This window comes from Pongo abelii, chromosome 5 (genome assembly GCF_028885655.2).
Source record: "Pongo abelii isolate AG06213 chromosome 5, NHGRI_mPonAbe1-v2.0_pri, whole genome shotgun sequence".
In the NCBI taxonomy this organism is placed as follows: domain Eukaryota; kingdom Metazoa; phylum Chordata; class Mammalia; order Primates; family Hominidae; genus Pongo; species Pongo abelii.
In genome coordinates this window covers 107,598,760-107,622,172 of record NC_071990.2, presented here as the reverse complement: position 1 = coordinate 107,622,172, position 23,413 = coordinate 107,598,760, and the positions used below count along the sequence as shown (strand labels likewise).

General features: G+C 39.0%; 1 protein-coding gene across 1 annotated transcript in view; it reads right to left on the bottom strand.

The window, feature by feature from the left end:
* CRYBG1 (crystallin beta-gamma domain containing 1) overlaps positions 1-23,413 on the bottom strand; it is a 209,465-nt gene that overhangs the window by 30,511 nt on the left and 155,541 nt on the right. The window contains exons 4-9 of the mRNA XM_009242117.4: positions 17,845-20,182; positions 14,093-14,140; positions 13,887-14,005; positions 11,817-11,982; positions 8,968-9,107; positions 78-204 (exon numbers count right to left, since the gene is read on the bottom strand). Coding sequence (XP_009240392.4) covers positions 78-204; positions 8,968-9,107; positions 11,817-11,982; positions 13,887-14,005; positions 14,093-14,140; positions 17,845-20,182 — 2,938 coding nt within the window. The remainder of the gene's footprint in view (positions 1-77; positions 205-8,967; positions 9,108-11,816; positions 11,983-13,886; positions 14,006-14,092; positions 14,141-17,844; positions 20,183-23,413) is intronic.

Here is a 23,413-nt window from a genome sequence, read left to right as displayed (position 1 = left end):
TTGCTTCAAAGTCACACCCTGTGAATTACTACATCAAGCTGACAATCACCACAAGAACATTTGGATTTCATTTTTACCATTTTCAGAGGCCGCATGGATCCAATGTACGCTGCTTCTGTATCCCAGAAGGACAAGTCAGGGTATTCACCAGGTTCCAGGATGAAAGGAACACCCTGAAATCCAGGTTCTTCATAAATCAGCCACCTAAATAGCCACCACGGAAGGAAAGAAAGGGAAACAACTCATCATTTGTTTCAGTTCTTCCTTCTGTCTGGTACCCAGGATGAGAGGAAAAGAACAGGAGAGGATACAGACCCACACAATGGATGGTTGGACTCAGGTGTTAGAATCACACTAGACTCAAGGAAAAATAAAGCCATTATATGCCCCTATTCTTGATCTTTTACTTTGCTCCTTGGCTGGCTTTGTCCCCTTATTTTAATTTATATTATTAATTGCTCCAAAGTTCCATCTAATCATTTGTCATGGTGCCAAACATTAGTAACATCTAACATCTCCCTAGAGCTTACAAGGAATGCCACTCAGAATTTCATCTAATCCTCACAACAATGCTATGAGGAAGAGAAGCTATTGTCCCCATTTTATAGATAAAGTTCAGTAAGTTGCCCAAGGCCACACAGCTATAAGTATGAAAGGCTGGAATGATTCAAGCCAATTCCAGAACCAGGTTCCTAATCAATTTTTTTTTTTTTTGACGGAGTCTTGTTCTGTCGCCCAGGCTGGAGTACAGTGGCTTCCTCTCAGCTCACTGCAACCTCTGCCTCCTGTTTCAAGCGATTCTCCTGCCTCAGCCTTCCAAGTAGCTGGGAGTACAGGCACACACCACCGCATCCGACTAAGTTTTGCATTTTTTTTTTTTAGTAGAGGGGGTCTCACCATGTTGGCCAGGTTGGTCTCAAACTCCTGGCCTCAGGTGATCCGCCTGCCTCGGCCTCCCAAAGGTGCTGGGAGTACAGGTGTGAGCCACCATGCCCAGCCCTAATCATTTTTGTGATGGCAATTTTTCTCATTGCAGGAAGTGAATTGAACACAGTCTACTCCTTTCACAGTTACTCAGGATCATCACTGTGAGCATTATTTAATGCACAGCGGTGTCCTCAGGGGCTCTGAAGGTCTGTGGGGCTGCTTGTTCCCAGGCTGCAAAGCTTTTTGAGTTCTTGGTTCTGATTGTTATGGCTTTTCAATACCACACCCTTCTATCAGCTTGTCAGCTGTTGCTTCTGCTTCAGTTGGGGAACCAGCAGCCCCACCCTCCTCTAATGTGCCAGAAATCAGGAAACCAGAAAACCATGCCTACTAGCCCTGTCTCTAAAGTTTACAAGGTCTTCTTGTAAACATCTTCGTTCCTGGGATGGGTTCTGAGAAGGTGAGGATGCTGAAGAAGTGACTTTTCTATAAGAGAGGGGTTAATGTACCTGCTTCATAAACAAACATAGACTTCTTAGTGATCACGCCATGGTACTCCACCATGTTGTGTTCCCCAGAACACCATGCCAAGAAGAGACTGGCTCTAAATGAAATCTTTTACCAACAAAATGGGTCTGACACCTCCCTCTTTGCTTTTTTCTTCTTCCCAGTTTTGGCCCAAGGCACATTTTTGGCGATGGTTTTTGTGAAGATTCCGCTGGATAAACTGGTAACTTCTCTAGACTCTCTAATTATACAGAGATTTACAACCAGGCTCCTACTGATGATTTGACAACACACACATGAAAAAATGTTGGGAGGCCAGGTGTGGGATATGGGTAAGAGGTCAGAACTACAGTGTTAGAAGTCAGGATGATGGTTCCTGGGGAAGAGGGCGTGAGGATGACTAGGAGGACGCATGAAAGAAACGGGTTTCTGCGATGCTGGGAATGTTCTTTTCTTGATCTGAATGGTGACTGCGCTTGTGTATTCACTTTGTGAAAATTCACTCAGCTTATATATTTAGGGTTTATGTACCTTTTTGTACAAATGTTACGCTTCAAAAAAAGTTACCTTAAGGAAAAAAAGAGGCTTATCTTTTAAATACTACTGTAATGCTTCTAAACCACAAGAAAACAGATGCTAAGAATAGGGTACTTTAAACTTCCTTATGTTTAAAGCATGACAGCCAAGGATACATTACATGTATTTTGGAGCTCAAAGCTATCACAGGCACAGTACCCATGGATTTTGTTCTCTAACAAAATAATGGCAGTTCTGTAACACATTATGGTATTAGGCTAACAAACCAAGCAGGTCCCAAGTCTGACTTCTTTACAAGTGAACAGGTTTAATTTTTCAAAAACTGAATGTATGGCTCATGAGCAAGCAATCTGAGATTCTGAAATGATTCTTACCGAAGTACCCTTTTCATTAAGTCTTTCCTTCTGTAGCTTGAGTTCAAAGGGGATTTATTCATCTAATACTAAACATTTCACTTTTGTTGAAGCATGTGGTTTAGCTGCATAACATGTATGGAAGGAAAGTCATTCTGGGTAGAGGGGAATTTGTGAAAAAACCGAAAACATAAATGAATGCATTTGAAAAGACTGCTGTTCTGAAAGTTCTTCCTTAGTAAATGAGTGCTGAAGGCCTGCTGGGTAATTCAAACAGACATTTATTAATGTTGGGTGGACTTTGGAATTTGAAAACTCATATACAGAGTATGATTCACTTTTTCTAAATTCTGTTCCAATAAGATACATTATTTATGAGGCCACTGGGAGAGGGGGAAACTATCTCCAGGCAGGATTATTTCAGTTTCTAAAGGTAATCTTTTATTTTCCCATGCACTTAGGTCATGAGCTTTTGCCAATATAGATTAAGAAGTACAACTTCATAGTCGTACTTAACAAACAGTATGATTTTGAAGCCCAAGTTTATTTTTTAAACAAACAAATCTATACCTACAAATGAATATTGTTAAAGTAATAACAATGGCCATCTATATGCTTATTTAAAATATTTGTCCAATTACTCTTTTAGAAATACCCTTTGAGTCACACAAGAAAAATAAGTCTCATCTTGTTCACTTGTTCTTAAACCAAAAATAGCACTTCCAGATGGATCTTAAGTTTTGTTCCCTAGACATGGCTGTACATGAATATTGGCCATTCACAGAAACCAGCTGGATACTTGAAAAATTAAATATGAATGTACTGACTTTGAGGTTATTCACAAGAGAGGGGGCTATGAATGTCAAAGGGGAAAATGAACCTTTACAATGGAAAGATGGAGGAGGCACCACTTTAACCAAGCAGTCAAACTTGGTATTGCTAAAGGGCAAGCTAGTTAGCACATGCCACCTGCTGTGATACAACATAAATATATGGCACTACCTATATGAAGTATCCGTGCCAAAACTGTTTGGCCTGAACCTAACCATACCTCGAGACCTAAGCCCTAGTAGATAGGAGATTCGGGCAACAGAAGAACACGCTAAATAATAGCATGAGGGAACACTCAGACAAATCTAGAATGTGGCACACTCTCTAAGACAGCTGGCCTAAATCTTTTTAAAAGTTAGTGGCTTGGGAAACAAAGATGGGGTATTTTAGAGATTTTTAAAAAGAGACTTAAAGAGACAGAACAATCAAATGCATTTATATGAACCTTGATTGGATCCTGATTTGAAAATGCAAATCTATAAGAGACATTCCTGAAGCAATTGGGAAAATTTGGTGATGGGCTATTGAACAGATATTATCATGGACACCTTGTGAATTTTCTCAGGTGTAATAATGATAGTTATGCAGGAGAATATCATTAGAAAGAGAGTCAGGCTGAATCCTATATGGAATGAAGGGTCATGATATCTCCAATGTACACTGAAGTGCTCAGAAAAATAACACAAATATGGCAAAATGATAACAACTATTGGGTCAAAGTGAATGGTACATTGGTGTTCACTGAACTATTCTTCCTACTTTTCTGTATGTTTGAAAACTTTTATAATAAAAAATTGGGCTCTGATATGGTATATTCCACAATGAAATATACAGTGAATATTACACAGCAATGAAAAAAATACATACAGATGTACCCATCAATATGAGTAATCTTAGGAGTGTGGTTACATGTGTAACCACGGTGGGCAGCAATGTTGGTAATGGTCTAGGTTGTAAGTTGGGTGGTGGGTCCACGGGGAATTGTTTTATTATTGGGCTTCATAGTTCACATATATACATATATTATTCTGTATATGTCAAATATTACACAGTAAAAATGATCAAATAATGTTTGTCCATTAAAAAAGAAGTCCCTTGACTTTAGAACACCTGCATTCTAGTACACATTCTGGCTAACAGCTAACCCTAGTCTGAAGAAAGTGACCAAAGCTTGTCTTCCTCAGTCAAATGATGGTGTTGGGCCAGATATCTTTATACTCCCTTTGAAGTTCTAAACTTCTTTGCTTTTGTTTGTTATAAATATACCACCCCCCACTTCCACCCCCACACACACCCCACCCCCAAAAAACCCAATATGCTTTCACCTCTGGGAGGATGGGTGCTAGGATTAGCCAGCTGCTTAAAAGAAAGATTTAAAAACAAATTACTGTCAACAGAATCTGAAAGGCAGTTTAGTTAGAAATTACTCATTTCCTCAAACAAGAATTTGACAAGACAAGTAACATCCTTATTTTGTGTATGAGTAGAAGAGCTTGATCTAGAGTGAATGGGCCCTGGAATAAATCACCTAATGGATTCTTAAGGAGTTCCCTCCACAGCAAAGACTTCTTATCCTAGTTCAGGGGAACTGGTGCATCAACAGAAGCAAAATGAGCTTGAGTACTTACTATCAGTGACATCTTCTCAACCCCTTGAGACTTTCCTTTGAGATCTATAAAAGCACTAATGACGTGGTGTCTAAGCTCACCAACCAAGTTCAACGAGCCCAGACTTTGAATTAACATCTGAGGCAGTGTTCCACTATCCTAATGACAACAGAAATGAACAGCCAGAAAAAAAGATGCCCACCATGACACAAACCTGTCATAAATTGTAAGCTGTGACAGGCTGGTAACTACAACCCAGGAGGCAAAGCTAAACTTACTGCAAAGGTAAGAAATATCATTTAAGGTAGATTAATGTGCTTCAACATAGCCAAGCCTGAGTCATGGCACCTTCCAGACACTGAGATTAAAATATGATAGCAGATGCCTTTTTCATTCTTTTCTAAGGAAAGTGATGTTTCTCAACTTGACACCAATTCTTTAAAAAAAATGTATAAACTTCTTTCATGTAAAAAAATTAAAGGCAGCAAGAGATGAAGGCATTTTCTTTTGCTTAGATTCCCACTTTTCTTCCCAGTCTCTAAATACAAAAGTGCCTTCTCTTCCCTTAACTACACTTACTCCCTTTTGGGACTGTGTCCTGTGTCTGGTTTAAATACATTATCTATGCCAGTGACTCTTAAATTTATGCCTCCAGCCTCTCCCCTGAACTCCAGCCTCACATACCTAGTCACCTTCTTGCCCACTTACTTGAATTTGCAGTTGGCATCTCAGCCTTAACCTGTCCAAAACTGAGCTCCTGAATCTCACTCTCTCTCCTATCCTGCTCCTCCAAGTCTTCTTCATCTCAATAAATGTTGGGGTTCCAAACCCTGGGCATGTCTTGGCCCCTCATACCCCACACACAATCTGTCAGAAATGCTGTTAGTTCTACCTTCAAAATGCATCCAAGATCTGACCATTTCCCACCACCACCATCACACGTCTAAGCCACCATCCCTTCTTGGCTGTATGATTGCAAGTGCATCCTACGTGGTTTCTTGGCTTCCACCTTTGCCTCTTTATAGACTATTTTCTATACGAACAGTCAGGCTGATCCTTCTATTAATAACACAAGTTAGATAAAAATTCACCAATGATTTTCCATGCCACTTAGAGTAAATCTAAATCCTCCTCCCCGAGGCCTGAGAGGCCAGATGTGACCTGAGCCCTGTCCTATCCCTATCCTCCTACTTCACTCAGCTTCAGCCGCCTTGGCCTCTTAGCTATTGCCCAAGCATGCCCAGAAGGGCTTTTGCAAATGGTGTGCTTCCTCTCTGGGACAGGTTCCCTGCCCCTCTTCCCTCAGCTAGCTCCAGGGCAGACTCCCTCACTTCCTGCCAGTCCCTCCTTAAAATGTCACCAGAGTCCTTTACTAGCCACCCTATCTAAAGTAGCAACATGCCTGCCTCTCTCTGTAATTTATGTTTCTTGTAGCCTTTGCCATCTGACACATTATATATGTATTTGTGTTGTTTATTCCTGCTAGACTGACAGCTCCAGGAGAATGGAGACATCATTTTATGTCTTCACTGCTGTGTTCCCAGTGACTAGAAAAGCACCTGGCACATGGTAGATGCTTGATTAACAGATTTACTGAATATATTTAATACATCTCATAGACACTCTTTTGGGTTTATATTTGTTAAAGTCCCAATTTCTTGTCATATTTAGACAGGGTATGCAGAGGAAATAAAAGCCTTTCCTAATTTCTACTTCTAAACTAACCACCTTTAAAAATTTCAGAGCCTTTCAAGGACTACAGCGTACCAAGTGATATAACTCAAAATGCACACAAAAAACAGTACATTTATCTAAAGAAGATATACAAATGGCCAAGAGGTATATGAAAAAATGTTCAACATCCCTCAAGATCAGGGAAATGCAAATCGAAACCACAATGAGATACCACCTCACTCCAGTTAGAAAGGCTATTATCAAAAAGACACAATATAACAAGTATTGGTGAGGATGTGGAGCAAAGGGAACTCTTCCACACTATTGGTGGGAATATAAATTAGCACAGCCATTATGGAAAACAGTATAGAGGCTCCTCAAAAAATTAAAAATAGAACTACTGTGTGATCTTGCAATCTCACTACTGAGTATATATCCAAAGGAAATGAAATCAAGTATGTCAAAGGATACCCGCACTTGCATGTTTCTTGCAGCGCTATTTGTAATAGCCAAGATACAGAATCAGCCTGAGTGTCCATCAACAGATGAATGAATAAAGAAAATGTGGTAAAAATATACAATAGAATAAGTTCTGGTGTTCTATTGCACAGTAGGGTAACTATGATTAACAATAATATATTTTATATTTCAAAATAGCTAGAAGAGAGGATTCTGAATGATCTTACCACAAAGAAATAATACGTGTTTGAGGTGATGGATTTGCTAATTTCCCTGATTTGATCATTATGCAATGTATACAGGTATCAAAACATCACACTGTACCCCATAAATATGTGCAATTATTATGTGTCAATTAAAAATAATTTAAAAAGCAGTAAAATGTATACTACCCTTGGAAAATAACTTTATACATCAAGAGGAGATATTTAAATTAATATTATTCTCTACATCCCAAATTCTGCCCTAATAACTACACCTTTGTATATTGATGAACCATCACTATGGTCTTCCCTTGCTATTTTCTCACTCTTCTGGGAGAGGAAGGTTGTTTTCTGAGAGGGGCTGCCATAGGGAAAGAACACCATCGGGCTTCTGGGGTGCTGGTAATGTTCCAGTTCTTGGCTCAAGTGGTGTCTACTTGGGTGCTCACTTTATTCGTTTAAGTGTACATTTACCTTCTGTGAACTTTTTTCTAGGTGTCTTATATTTCAAAATGTTAAAAGTAAATAAATAAATGAACAAACTGTCATAAAGGAGGTATCTAACTCATACTTTCCTTCCCCTACAAAGCTCTGGATAAATTCTTGTCCATCCTCTACCTGAATACTCCCTGCGATGAGAAACTCTTTACCTAACAAGGCAGCCCACTTCCATTTTAACTGTATTAACCATCAGAAAGTTCTTCCATGGGTCAAGTCAAAATCCATCTCTCTAATTTCTACTGGTTTTTCCTGGGACCTCCTATGGAATAACAGAGAGCAAGTCTAATATCTCTTCTATATGACCACGTTCCAACTATTCAAGGATAGCTGCTACCAATTCTCAACAGCCACACTTCCTGTTAAGTTGCCTAGAAGTTTTTAGTTTCTGATTTCTGAGGATCAAAAATCAGATTCTATGATCTGTAACTTATCCTATTCCTACCTTTTGCACAATCAAATCATTTTTCTAAGATATGAACAATGGCAAACCAAGACTTTTAGTAATAAATAGAATGCAAAAAGCATGATTAAGGAGTGCCTTATTGTTCACTGCAGAGATACTCCATACCACTTTAGGGACAGACTGTACACTTTTTTGACTGTATAAACCATTAGTAAAAACATTTGAGCATTCTCTGAATATACGAATATTTATAAATTATATACATTACCACTGAACTAATACATTATGCATATTAGAAAACATATACAAAAATAAAATCTTAAGAGGTGGAGACTTTAATCAAATAGAAAGAAGCTTTAGTGTTTTTTTCCTTCATCTCAGTGACTGTCTTTCACATGCCTTGGGGCTTTGTGCTTCACTTTGGAGACCACATTCTTCAGTATTGCAGTCTGTACTTTCTATCCTCATTTCTCCCCTATCTGAGGTATTCCCATTTCCTTCAAAATATTCTTGCTGTTTCCTGTGATTTGTGAAACCAACCTCCTAGGGGCTTTGAACCAGCATTGTGTGAAAATATTCAAGGAAGTACCATGTGTGTTGGCTTCCATCCCCCCCAGAAATATCAGGGGCATGTGCTTTGAATTACCTCCTCTGAATCACCATGAAAATATAATCTGCTACTCAGCTTTGAATAAATCAGATTTCTCTGTGACAAGGAAAGCCTTACATTAAAAATTCAATCCCCCCCATTTCCTATAATAAATCGATATTGTTTTTAAGACAGATGAATCATAACATAGGTGCAAAAGAATCAGAATTTTACGTGCCTCATAAAAATATACCTTACAGTTAATAATTACTTAACGGGATGACAAATCAGAGTCAGAGTATCTTAAGTCCTCTTTTTCCAGTACTACACTCACAAAAAAACTTCATTAAAATTGTGTTTGAAAAAAAATACTTACGTGCCCCAATGTACTTTCATGGAACAAGTCTTCTGCATTACACCAAATCCCTGCATTTCTTCAGTGTCATCAAAGTAGGAACTCAGGATTCCTAACCCTTCTGGTTCAGTAAATAAGTCAATGTGACTAACTCTGTAATCCTGAAAAAATATAGATGCATAGATAGTAAGAATTGCACCATGTATTTAACTCTCTAGTAAGCTCATTCTTCTTCTTCTTACAACTAATCAAAATGAGCTTTAAATATACAAACACATTTCACAGAGCACCTGCCATTTTAGCCCTTTCCTGTTTTCATCCATGAATTAATAATACACCTATTTCAGGGCAGACACACTTGCTTTAGTTATATAACTCAGTGTTGCATTCAAGCAAAGATCATCAGAAATGTATTTTATTTGAGTTTGGGAATATATTTCTTTTTCTTATCCTCACTTGGCCCTCCTTGGTCTGGGGTTTTGGTTCCTTTGCTCTGATATAATTATCCAAGCACAGAGACTCTAGTCTGTAGAATGGCTGCTCTTGGAGTCTTCCTCAGCCACTGTTTTGTGTCCATAAGCCCTCTGTTGCTTTGTGGTAACTCTCCTTGACTGAGTAAACCTTTATGATATTGGTTTGATCTAAGTCGTAAAAGCAAAAGCACACATTCATAGTGATTTATAAATCTCTGTACTTTGGTCATTGTTCCATGCCCCGCATATCTGTGGTCCAAACAGTCTTCAAAAGGCCTCTTCTGGTCGAGTGCCTAAGCATTAATGGAATATTTATTGAACCTCATCTATGCAGCTGAGTTGGGTGAACTGAGTGACAGAAGAAATATTAACACTTGAATAAGCTCAGATGAGGCTTTTCAAATATTATCAAAAGGAACAACTCTAATGAACTAAAAAGGTAACCTTGAAAATACATGCTGTGACTTATAAGGTTTTATGTTTCAAGAAACCATGCACACGACCTGTAAAGAAAATATAATCCATGATATATCAGGAGCCATGACATATCATAGCCCTTTAACACGACACCATTCAGAAAAATGTACCCCAAGGAAACAAATTAGAAAATTATAAATTACTGGCCAGGCACAGTGGCTCACGCCTGTAATCCCAGCCCTTTGGGAGGCCTAGGCGGGCAGATCACCTGAGGTCAGGAGTTCGAGAGCAGCCGGGCCAACATGGCAAAACCCTGTCTCTACTAAAAACACAAAAATTAGCCAGGTGTTGTGGCATGTGCCTGTAATCCCAGCTACTCTGGAGGCTGAGGCAGGAGGATCACTTGAACCCCTGGGAGGCACAAGTTGCAGTGAGCTGAGATTGCACCACTGCACTCCAGCCTGAGCGACAGAGTGAGACTCTGTCTCAAAAAAAAAAAAAAGAAAATTATAAATTATCAAATGCACAAAAACATTCTCGTGACATTACTTATAATAGTAAAAATCCAGAAACAACCTTAAGATTCACTGAAAGAAGAAATTTAGTACATAAATGGTACTTCATTTATGTACTAAACAATAAATAATGCATCGTTTCAATGGAATATGATATTCAGCTAAACCCTAAACCTGTGGTAACATGAAAAGCATTTGCTACAGTAAGTCTGCTATTATCAGACAAAACAAGAAATCTCGTTTCCCTTCCCCATCTTCCTGAATGCACCCAAATCCTCACCCCACCACATTCTGATACCTTCCCCAGTTGCCAATCACAAAGATGTTACCAAGGGGAGTGTGATTTTCAGGGAAGTGGTATAAAGAGAAAAAAAGGATTGAGAACCACAGTGTTAGGTGAGAAGGGTGGAACAGCATTGTACCTGTATTATGATTATTACTGCAGAAAAAGCAGACTAGAATATGGCCAGCAAAGGGTAGAAAATTCAAAAAATAAAAGGGGAGAGGACACTTCATGATGGTGGGAATCAGATGATCTTTTTAAACATTGCTTTATTACCAATATTATTTGAGCAGTAAATAAAAACTCTAGGCAAAATATTCCACTAATAAGGACATTTTGAAAAAGGGTTTCTCAAGTCTTACTTAGTCTTCTCCTATTATATACTTAAAACAAATAAGAGATAAATCATTTAGCATACCAATTACCACCTAAGTTACTCAGAAATGTTGACTCAGGAAGTAAGCGATGCTTTCCTCTGCCAAAACTGTTACTCATCCTTACTCATTCTCGTGTAAGAATGTTCCTTTTCTCTGTATTGCATCTTGACACTCGTCTCCATTAAAACTTGGGATTTTAATTTTCTACTTAGAAGACACCATTAATTGCATTTTTAAGGTAAAGAATCATCAAATCCCAAGAGCCACAAAGAAAGACTCTGACAACACTTTCCTCATCAAATAACAAGAAACCAAGAAATTTTACCTCACCCATAAAGTGGCCTCAAACAGAGTAAATAATATTTTGTTAAACCCACATGAAATCCCAGAGTTAATCAACCAAATTATTTTTGGATTATTTATTTTTCCAAAATAGAATTCCTATAAAACACTCAAAGTAATCAGAACTCATACAGCAAACAAAAACACTAAATAAATGAAAAATCTGTTCATAGATGCAGAACTCATTTAAACCAAGCTACCAGGTAAAATATATTTGAAAGATGGGAATAGAAGGACAGGCATAAAAGATTTACCTAAAGGGTTTATTGTGAAAAATTATCTAACCAATTATGTTTCTTTTTAAATTATTTAAAGTGTACAAATACTTAAAATACAGAAAATATATCCATAAGGCACCAAATGTGTTTCCCAATCACATATTTCATAAAATGAACATTTCCCTTAAAATAAGAATCCATAAATATTAGCTGAATAAATAAAATCCATATTTACCACAACCTACCTGGACCACATGTCTGATGGAACCAATCACCACCAGCTTATCAGACTCTGCTTCTTCATTCCTTTCCAAAACGTCTTCTATACCCCAGAGACCAGAGAGTTCCAATTCTCCTTCTTCTAAGGGGATGGAGTGCCCTTCAAAATTTGGTTGCTCATACAAAATCCAACTAACAATAAAACAGCAAAACCGTTAGTCAGTCTTGGTGAGAGAGGTTTTGATTACTCAAATATCCTGGCTAATTGCCATTTTTTATATATATAGAATATTAGCAGCCAATTATCTAGCAATTAAAATAGCTTAAACTCTCCCTAACACTAATATTTTACGGGTATAATTAAGCCTCTGATAACTCATGAACTATATCAGGATCTCAGAGAACTTTGGAGTTACCTGTATGAATCCTATAGAGCTACTAATGTTCCAAGTAATTGCCAGGTGGTAGAGACTTATGATAATATGTCAGATAAATGGATGTTTACTGTAGTGGGTTTTTTTTTTTGTCTCTTTTTTTTTTTTTTTGGATACAGAGTCTTGCTCTGTTGCCCAGGCTAGAGTGCAGTGGTGCGATCTCAGCTCACTGCAACCTCTACCTCCCAGGTTCAAGCAATTCTCCTGCCTCAGCTGCCCTAGTAGCTGGGATTACAGGAATGTGCCACCAAGCCCGGCTAATTTTTGTATTTTTAGTAGAGACTGAGTTTCCCCATGTTGGCCTGCTGATCTCGAACTCCTGGCCTCAAGTGATCTGCCCACCTTGGCCTCCCAACGTGCTGGAATTACAGGCATGAGCCACCATGTCTGGCCTTTTGTCTCCTTATATGTGTAGAAAACATTTCTCTTAGAGAGACTTTAACTTACATATTACAGTCATACCAATGAATACATTGGCACAAAAGACTATAGATATGGTAATGGAAAGCATTTTAACAATATTCTTCCCAACAACAGCCAAACACTAAAGAAAAACCTCATGTCAACATATGGCAGTGTAAATGCTTATGCTTTCAAGAAAAAGAAGCCGACAAAAGTTGCAAAAGAAAGGAAAAAGTACTGTTCTATAAAAACAAAATTTGTGTAAAAAATTGCCACTATTATATATTGTATATTAGTGGCCAATTCTCTAGCAATTAAAATAGCATTTGTCTTCAAATTTAAGAATAAAAGCAAATCTTGTTTTTCTCATGACTATGTTGGATATATAGGAAAAAATATTAAAATACCTAAAAATCTAATAGGAAAGCTGCTGCATATTTAATCAAATGGAGACCAAAAGAAAAGCTTATGAATCTGTAAATCCATAAACATTCAGCAGTCTACCCTCTTTATTTCAAACAAGTTTACAAATAGGCACCAAAAGATAACTATTATGCCAGATCAGCGATTTCTTTTTTTAAGCTGCCTTTCTCTACTTAACTTCCTGTGTATCTCCAAGAGGCAATGAAGCTGATAAAATGATTTCAGAAACTGTCAAAATATTTATTTTTTTCACCAGTTCCTTTACTTAGCCAAAACAATCTTTTGTGGAAATATTGGAAAGTAAATTAAATTTTAAGTTAGTGCTGCATTGAACTGTCATTAAAAAGTTAGAAAAATGCCTTTATCGATAGTTTTTGTTTTTCCTTATAGATTTTTTTTCCTTATGGTTTCTTTACTTTGCCTTTTCGTACATGTTCTCAAGTTTCCTTATAGATTTTTAAGAAGTCGTATCTGGCCTATCAACATGACTAGTGCAATTCTTATCAACCTCATTTAAAGATCATCAACCAAAAGTATGTTATGGGCCCTGATATATGACTAGTCCAAAGCAATATTATGGGGAAACATGGGAAAAAGAAGCTTGTTCTACTGTACTGTTCTGATTTTTCTCCCATAAACACATATCAGTGCTATAATCAGAAACATGATTTAAAATGACATTGTTAAGATATGAATCCCTTATCTTACCACGAGTAGTATTTCCTGTGCTTTTCATTGCTAAAGCCATAATTTTAAACTAGTAGTGAGGACTAAAAAGGTAATTAAGTATGTAAAACACAAACACTTGACATCAGGAACTTAAAGTGCCATTCTTACCATCCTCTAACAACTTTTATGAGTATCACTGGAGAGAGGCTCCAAGAACTGCAATCCTGAATGTCACTGAAAACTTCAATGCACTTCTCAGAGACGTCGGGTTCACTATATATCACTACCTACAAGAAAACGAAAGTGGTAGCACACTTTGTTGTACTCTATCAGACCAAAATAGAATCAAGACTAGAAACAGAAAATAATCTTACCTTTCCAGGTCGGGGATTGATTTTATTTTGGACACTTCCTCTAAGTGTCTGTAATCAGATGAACAAAAACACAACAAATGATTACAACTTCACATAACAATCCTCTTTTTCCACCCATGATCCTGTAGGTAGATCACACTTTTCGCACATTGTATTGATTTTGAAACCTCCACTCTAATCGATGCTAAAGTTGTATTAAAACTCTTTGAGTTTATGCTTTTAAATTAAGGTTTTTTCACCTCTAACTGAATTTGCCATTTCAATTTCTCCTAATTTAAATGTCTAGGCTATTTCCACCAATGCTAGAAAATTCAGGGCACATATGTTTCATGTCAGTTCACAGAATAGGAACTCAGCTAAGAGATTCTAATTCAAATAATATCAGTATCATCTCAAATAAATAATAATATCAAATAATATCAGTATCATCTCAAATAAAGATAAATTAGAATATATTAATCACTTACCTAGAAAGAGCTGAATCAATTTTGTGTTCATATACATACTCTATCTGAATCCATATAAATATTGTTTTCTCATAGTAAATCTACAATCGTATAACAACCACTAGTCTAAATAGAATTATTTATGGTATATATGGTATAACGTACATTGCACATAGTATATTTAATCCCCCTTTTTTTCTTTTGAGATGGAGTCTGGCTCTGTCACCAGGCTGGAGTGCAGTGGCGTCATCTTGGCTCACTGCAACCTCCGCCTGGGTTCAAGCGATTCTCCTGCTTCAGCCTCCCGAGTAGCTGGGACTACAGGTGCGTGCCACCATGCCCAGCTAATTTTTGTATTTTTCTTTTAGTAGAGATGGGGTTTCACCATGTTGGCTAGGATGGTCTCAATCTCTTGACCTCGTGATCCGCCTGCCTTGGCCTCCCAAAATGCTGGGATTACAGGTGTGAGCCACCGTGCCTGGCCTAATCCCGCTTTTTTGATAGACAAAATACATTTCAATATGGCTCCAAAACTAATCATTTTCAAGACCATCTGACAAGACCAGTAAAACCAGAAATGCATAAGATAATAAAATAGTAATTATACATGTAAAAATATTACAAAATGTGAACTACTTTCAATGCTGACCAGGATGCCTATTTTAGGAACTGCCTTTGCTCTGACTGCTCTTGCATCACACCAGAGTGTGATATGCCCAGAAGACCACAAAAGGCTGGGGCGTGGTGGCTCAAGTCTGTAATCCCAGCACTTTAGGAGGCTGAGGTGGGCAGATCACCTGAGGTCAGGAGTTCGAGACCAGCCTGGCCAACATGGCAAAACCCCATCTCTACTAAAAATACATAAATCAGCTGGGCGTGGTGGCGCTCACTTATACTCCCAGCTACTTTGGAGGCTGAGACATGAAAATCGCTTGAACCTGGAAGGCAGAGAGGTTGCTGTGAGCTGAGATCATACCACTGCACTCCAGCTTGGGTAACAGAGCAAGATTCTGTCTCTAAAAAAAAAAAAAAAGAAAAAAAAAGTCCATAAGGGCCCCCCTAGAGCATTATCAGAAGCCAGATGGTATATACCTATTTATGTATATATACACATTAGAAGCAGATAAACTGAAGAAAAAGCCTAAAATTTAAAACAAAATTCAGGTAAAACCTTCATGATTGAATAGTTATACAATCAATAAAAGCCCAGGACCTAAAGAAAGACCATATTTTTTAATCATAAAAAGGCCTAGAAAAAGTATAAAGATTTTATTTTTCCTTTTTATGTCATTTGACTTGATTTTCTTAGGGAAACTGTACATTCTGCTATCAACTTTGTCAGATTGTAGTTAAATAAGGAAAGCAATCTAAGAATAATTAAAAAGAACAAAGTAGTAATGAATGGGAAGTGGACCAGTGGAAATTTTATGCTTGAGAGAAATAGTTAATATTTCTATTATACAACTATAATAGAAATAGTTAAAATTTTATGATTTCTGAGTACCACAGGCTGATTCAGTCTTATTTGTTTATAGCAGTGGCTCTCAAAATGTGGTTCAGAGGCCACTTGGGGGGTCTCCAAGATACTTTCAGGTAGTCCACGAGGTCAAAACTATTTTCATAATAAGAAGAGGTCATCTGCCTTTTTCATCTCTGTCTCAAATGTCTAGTGGAGTAGAAGGCTCCATGATGTGTGATGACATCGTTGCTCTGAGCACTGGTGCAGTGTGCACTTGTACATTCTGGTGTTTTACAATTTTCTCAGCAATTATTTCTAATATAATAAATTCTGATAGGCAGAACCCATACAAACAAAAGCTCGTTGGGGTTCTCAATCATTTTTAAATGTAAAGGGTCCTAACACCAAAATCTGAAACCCAAACTTTACGAAAGTTTATGAAATCACATGAAAAAGGGATCTGCACCTCTGCTGGAAACCCAACCATATATTTTGAAAGAGCTTGCAACATCACATTCTCTGACAGGATTGTAGCAAAAGCCAATACAATACATTGAACCATGCTGCAGTACCCTGTACAGACGAGGAAAGGTGAAAGGTATTTTCTGCCTGGATAAACTGTGTTGGATTGCGGTCCACACTTGCCAGACAGCCGGGTTCACAGGACGGACCACCAGAATACAAGCCCTACTCAGGTTTCTAGCCTGGCAGAGCTGATCACTAAACATATATTCCACCTTCCTCTCTCATAGTCCTCTCTCACCTTAAATAAGCTTGGTAGCAAAAAGGCACAAATTCACATCAAAAACCGAGTAAAGTAAACATCTTCTGAAGTGAGATAAAAGATGCAGAAATCAAAATTATTCCCCAAAATCATGTTTTGCTGTCTTCTTTCTAATATTTAAGAAAAGATCCAATGAAAACCAAAATTTTTTATTCCCCACAGCTTTGCAGGGTAAAAAAATATTTCCCTAATGAAAACTAATTCCCAATCAAGAGAAAATACTTTCTCAATTGCATAGGATAAACACCTATTGCTACTTATGGGAACAAAGAGTGACTCTCACAGAGAGAAGGATTAAGAAAAAGTTTCCCCAGCTGGGGACTTCCCAAATAGAGGAAGCTGCTTCACAAATCTTCAAAATTCTAAGTATAGCACTGAGCATTTTTACATAGAATAGGTAAGAAAAAGCATCTTGTCTGTCTCTGAACTCCAAAAGCTTACCTATACCTTTCATAATACAACATATAAATTCACATGTGCCTTAAAAGATTTATTGCCAGCCAGTCAGGATGGCTCACACCTGTAATCCCAACACTTTGGGAGGCCGCGGCAGATGGATCACGAGGTCAGGAGTTCGAGACCAGCCCAGCCAATATGGTAAAACCTCCGTATTTGTATTTTTAGTCTTTACTAAAAATACAAAAATTAGCTGGGCATGGTGGCACGTGCCTGCATTCCCTGCTACTAGGGAAGCCGAGGCAGAAGAATCGCTTGAACCCAGGAGGCAGAGGTTGCAGTGAGCTGAGATCACGCCACTGGACTCCAGCCTGGGCAACAGAGAGAGATTCTGTCTCAAAAAAAAAAAGATCATGTGCCTTAAAACATTTGTAGCTTTATGTCCCTGCAAGACTACAGATGCCTTCAGTGAAGACTCTTAGTACATTTTTTTCTTGCACTCTAACTGTCCCTTGTACATTGCAGGTTTTCAAATATGTGATGAATGAATAAAAACTATAGCACATAAGCTTAACCATTTCTAAAAGAATAACATGAGTTGCTCATCATCCCTCTCTTTCCTTGCTTTATAAATACCCCAAATAAATAATAATACATTGCTACTTACCATTGTGTCTGATAATGACATTCCAGAAAAAGAAATGCTTGGGTCATACCGGCTTGATTTGAAAAGACCCATGAAGTCGGTGTCACTGTTTGCACAGTTTGGCAAGTTTGATTTAAGAACACTTTCAATATGATTAGCCTTTTCCATATCATCGTTCTTCAGTTTTGATAATTCAGAAAATTTAGTTTCTGGCAAGTGTAGGTTGCTTCGTGAATCCAGATCTTCTTTGGTTTTCTCTTTTTGCGGGTATTTTTCCATGTGGCTTGGACTTTTCAAACTGGAGTGTGATGTACTTGACGAGTTGAAATTGAAGACCTTTAAGGAGTTGTCGGGTAGAAGATTTGACTGTTCTTTGTTCAAACCACAGGGCGGGGCACCCTCAGTCGTGGGCTGTGACACTGAAGACTGAGATAGGGAACCGTTCTGAGAAGTACTGAAAGCCGTGGTCATAGTGTTGACTGATGTCACAGAAGGAGAAAAGATTTTGTCTTGTGGTAAAGAAGATAACAAGCTTGAGAAAAGTGCACTTTTTTCTAGTCTTGATCTCTTAATGCCACCATTTGTGACATCCCTGTTCTCTTTGTCATTGATTTCCAGCATCACCAGAGGCTCACTGTTCCCATTAGTGTTGGTGTGCAGGGACTTGAAGAGGACACTCTGTTCAGCAGATGCACGTTTGGGTCTCAGTTTGGATTTTGTGTCAAGGTTCTGCATCAAATGTAAAGCCGGTGACATTTCTGGCTGACTTTCCTTCTTCTTCCCCAAACCAAAGGTAAACACATTGGGATCAAACACCTTTTCTAAATGGTCTTCGTGAATAGGAGGCATGGCAAAGTGAGGAGCAGGAGAGTTTGGCATCCTGGACTTCTTTCTTTTCATGGGCATACAAACTGCACTATCCATCTGTTTTATAATTTCAGTGAATTTTTCCATATCAGAAGAAGAATCAAATACACTATCATCACTACCAGCAGAAATGTTCAAAAGGCTGGCAGGGCTATCCTGGCCATTTGTAATAGTCTGATCTGGCCTTTGAGGAGTGTCTAAGTGATTTCCGCTGCTGGGAGAGTTGGTGGGACTGGATTCAGCCATCAGGGGTGTTCTGCTGCCCTGACTTTGAGCCTGAATAGGCAGAGTTTTCTCTGATGCTGGCGGCACAACTTGTGGGCCAGATTTTGCCACAAGCTCTGCTGTGCAATGAGAGTGTTCAGGTGACATGCTCTTATTGCCCAGTACTTCCTCTTGTGGGGGAGCACAACTTGCAACGGAAACCACTTCAGGTTCATTACTGTGACAAGTTGGCAACTGCACTTCTCTAACTTCAGAGCTCTCTGGGATGACCTGGGAGCTCACATCCTGGGTGCTCTCCACGGGGAGCTCAAAGGACCTGACCTGGACGAGGACTCTGGATGGACACTCACTTCCCACAGCTTCTGGACTATGCTCTGTGGACAAAGGAGGGGTTGTTTCTCCTCCAAGTTCTGAAAGTGGCATTTTCTCATTGTTCTGACGAGACACAGGCAAAACACATCCTTTATGGTTTTCTGACACTTTTAGATCAGTGCACGGGAAACTGCTTATGGGCGATTGAACACTTGTGTCTTTGGGAACATCCCCAGGAGCGGGTGCAGACAGTGAAAGAGAAGGCCCAGTAGATGACTCAGCAGGGGACTGTGAGTCAGAAAATGTATGCTGCGGCTTTGGCATGGCCGTTGGAGGTAAATCTTTGGTATCCACAGTGGTGGGGATGTCTTGTACTGTATTGGTTACATTTTCAAGTACAAGTCTTTTGCTGTCTGCAGCCTCTGAGTCCTCCTTCTCTAAGAGCTTATGATCCTTGACAGGAATCAGAGCAGAAGCCACTGGTTCTGAAGGGCAGCCAGCATCTGTTTGCACATCTGCTTTATCATCTTGGTTAGGCTGAGGACCAAAAGCTTGATTCTCAGAAGGGTCTCCATTCATTCCTCTGGTTGCTGGCAGAATCTCTTCTTCCGAGACAGTAACTTTGGTTTCTATAGCAGTTTCCTTAACCAGCACACCATTCTGGGAACTGTTTGGCATTACTTTCTTTTCAGATTGTTCCATTTCTTTGGCTTTTTTGGCTAAATTCAGCTTTGCCCTCCCAACAAACGTTTTACTAGAGGCAGGATTATTCCTTGTGCCTCGAATGTCAGTGTGTCTTGGGCTACTGTTTGTCCGTTTGTTTTCAAATAAGGAGATTTTGGTGGCAGTGTTGCCTTTGTGAACTGGCTGGCTAAATGGATTGTGCTCATTTCCCAAACTGTCAAGATTCTTAGGGGTTTTAAGATTTAGTTCCACATGTTTGGGCTTGGCAGGGCTGTGAGGAAAAAGCAGGAAGATAAAGTTATTGGCCTAGTTTTAAAAAGTGAACACACAAACCAATTAATTATAAAACTATGAAAAGCCAACATCTCCCTGATATATAACATTTGGAGTGTGGTGTGTGTGTGTGTGTGTGTGCACACACATGTTCTTAAGACAAGGTCTTTCTCTGTCGCCAAGACTGGAGTACAGCAGTGTGATCATAGATTGCTGCAGCCTCCAACTCCTGGGCTCAGGCAATCCTCCTGCTTCAGCCTCCCAGGTAGCTGGGACTACAGGCACATACCACACACCCAACTAATTTTTTTATTTTTATTTTTTTGTAGAATTGGGTCTATGTCATCCAGGCTGGTCTCAAACTCTGGCTTCAAGCAATCCTCCCATCTTGGCCTCCCCAAGTGCTGGGATTACAGGCATGAGCCACCATTCTCTGCCACATTTGTTTTTTAACGAAACTATTTTTAAATAGTCCTAAGTACACTATCAACTATTTTTAATGGGTGTTTTGCTTGCATATGAGGGATCGGAAGATTATATAGCCAAGAAACTCTAGGGATGAGGGATGAACTAATTTATTGAGTACATAGCATGTATGCACAGTGCTTGGCACTAGAGTTGGAAGACATCTTAAGGCCTGAAGAACATTAGAAGGAATTTAAATATTTAATGCATTCCTATACTCCAACATCAATTATGTATTTTTATTTTAGCATAACTTTTAAAATATTATCTCAAAAGGATAGATTTTAAAAATTCATCTACTATTGACCTCTTTGGATATTTTATTCCTCTCATCCTTCCCCCATAAGATTTTCCCTGATTGTAAGTGTGTTCACTATAGCAACTTTGGATAATATTTAAAAATCACTGATAATCCTACCAGTCAGACAATATCCCTGTTAACATTTTTATACGTTTCTAATCTTTTTATATGCATAATTAAATATTTTGAATAGAATTGAGATTATTCTGTTCATATAATTTGATATCTTGCTTTTTCAAGAAATAAAATGACTTAACCTTATAGTTAACATTTTTCAGATTACCAAAAAATTTGTTTGAAAAGTTGTCTTAATGCTGCGTGGAAGTCCATCATATGGATGTACCATCATTTACTTATCGATTGTGCAACTGTTGGTTTTGTCACCACTTCTTGGGCAAGAGAGTCTCCCCTCTCTCCGTCACATTTCTTGGGTATAATTACCCCCAGTGGAAATAATAAGTCTTTGAATGTACACAGTGCTTTCTTTCAAAGAAACAAAATGTGCTCTGTTTGGCATTCTCTGGCTCTGGTCCTGGCTTTTATGCTAATTATCTGTGTGAACCTGGTCAAGTTACTTTACCTCTCTAGACTCTACCTTCTTCATCTTTAAAAAAAATGAGATGGTTTAGAACAGAGTAGTTTTTATTTCCCCCATCTTATGGTTGAAGGAATCACTGGGGTTCTCTTCAAGGGCTGCAGTTGGGGAAAGTAGGGACGGGGATGGGGCTGTCCACTCTCCTTTCAACCAGAATCACTCCCAGTATCTGTTCTATTTATTGTTCCTATTTAAACTTTGTTAGAAGAAAAGAGTCCAAAGCTTATATATATATATATATATATATATTTTCCAGTACTTTGGGAGGTCAAGGAGGGAGGATCGATTGAGCCAAGGGGTTCAAGACCAGCCTGGGCAACATACTGAGACCCAGTCTCTACAAAACAACAAAAAAAATTAACCAGGTGAAGTGGTGCATGCCTGTAGTCCCAGCTACTCCAAAGGCAGAGGTAGGAGATCACTTGGGTCCAGAAGATCAAGGCTGCAGTGAGCTATGGTTGTGCCACTGCACTCCAGCTTGGGTGACAAAGCGAGACTCTGTCTCAACCAAAAAAAAAAAAAAAAAAAATCTAAACCATTGGTCCAGTGGTTTATAAAATGGGAGAGATAAAGCATAACCACAAACAGTCAGTGATTGTCAAGCCCTTGAGAAATGCTTCATTGGGCTTAATTAATATACAACTTTATACATTCTATTTTTGGCTGAGGAAGTTGAGGTGTCAAGAAGTAACTCCCTGAGGTTATGCAGCTAATAAGTGACAGGGCCACAATTTGAAGTTAGGTGCTCTGGTTTCAGAAGCCATGCTCCCAACCACTGTACTATTCTGCTTCCCCAGATAAGCTTGGACTATACCCGCCTGAATGAGCTCCTCTGGTTCTTTCCATCTTTATCATTTAAAGTCAGTGAATTATCATGAGATCCATAACATAACATAGACTTTAGAGGCCACTTTGATAATGAGAATACACAAGCGGAGACACTGAAATCCCATACTGCCTCTCCTTCATGGACTTGGCCTTCATGAAGCTTGGGCCTGGCTAGTTGCAGTGGCTCATGTTTGTAATCCCTACACTTTGGGAGGCCAAAGCGGGTGGATCACTTGAGGTCAGGAGTTCCAGACTAGCCTGGCCAACACGGTGAAAGCCTGTCTCTACTAAAAATACAAAAATTAGCTGGGTGTGGTAGCTGGGTGTGGTGGCACATGCCTGTAATCTCAGCTACTTGGGAGGCTGAGGCAGGAGAATTGCTTAAACCTGGGAGGTGGAGGTTGCAGTGAGCCAAGATTGTGCCACTACACTCCAGCCTGGGCGACAAAATGAGACTCTGTCTCAAAAAACAAAAGAAAGAAAAAAAAAAAACAAAAGAAGCTTGGGCCTAAGGAGCTTCTAGAAGGGAAAGGCAGTATGACTGCTGGTGAGTCACCTTATCCTTCTGGATAAAATATTCTCTCCAAAAGCAGCACTGAGAATTCAGATTTTAATTTTTACAAATTTTACTTGATACTAAATTTGAGGCTGGGATCAGTGGCTGATGCCTGTAATCCTACCACTTTGAGAGGCCGAGGCAGGTGGATCACTTGAACCCAGGAGTTTGAGACCAGCCCAGGGAACATGGCAAAATCCTGTCTCTAAAAAAATACAAAAATTAGCCAGACACGGTGGTGCGCCTGTAGTCCCTGCTACTAGGGAGGCTGAGGTGGGAGGATCACCTGAGCCTGGGGAGGTCGAGGCTGCAGTGAGCCATGATCATGCCACTGCACTCCAGCCTGGGTAACAGAGTGAGATCCTGTCTCAAAAATAAATAAATCAATCAATAAATAAATTTGATCTCTGCTTATAAATTTCTCCCAGGCATTGCTTTCCCCAATATCTCCATAAGATACTTAGGCTCCCTTATTGCAGGCCCA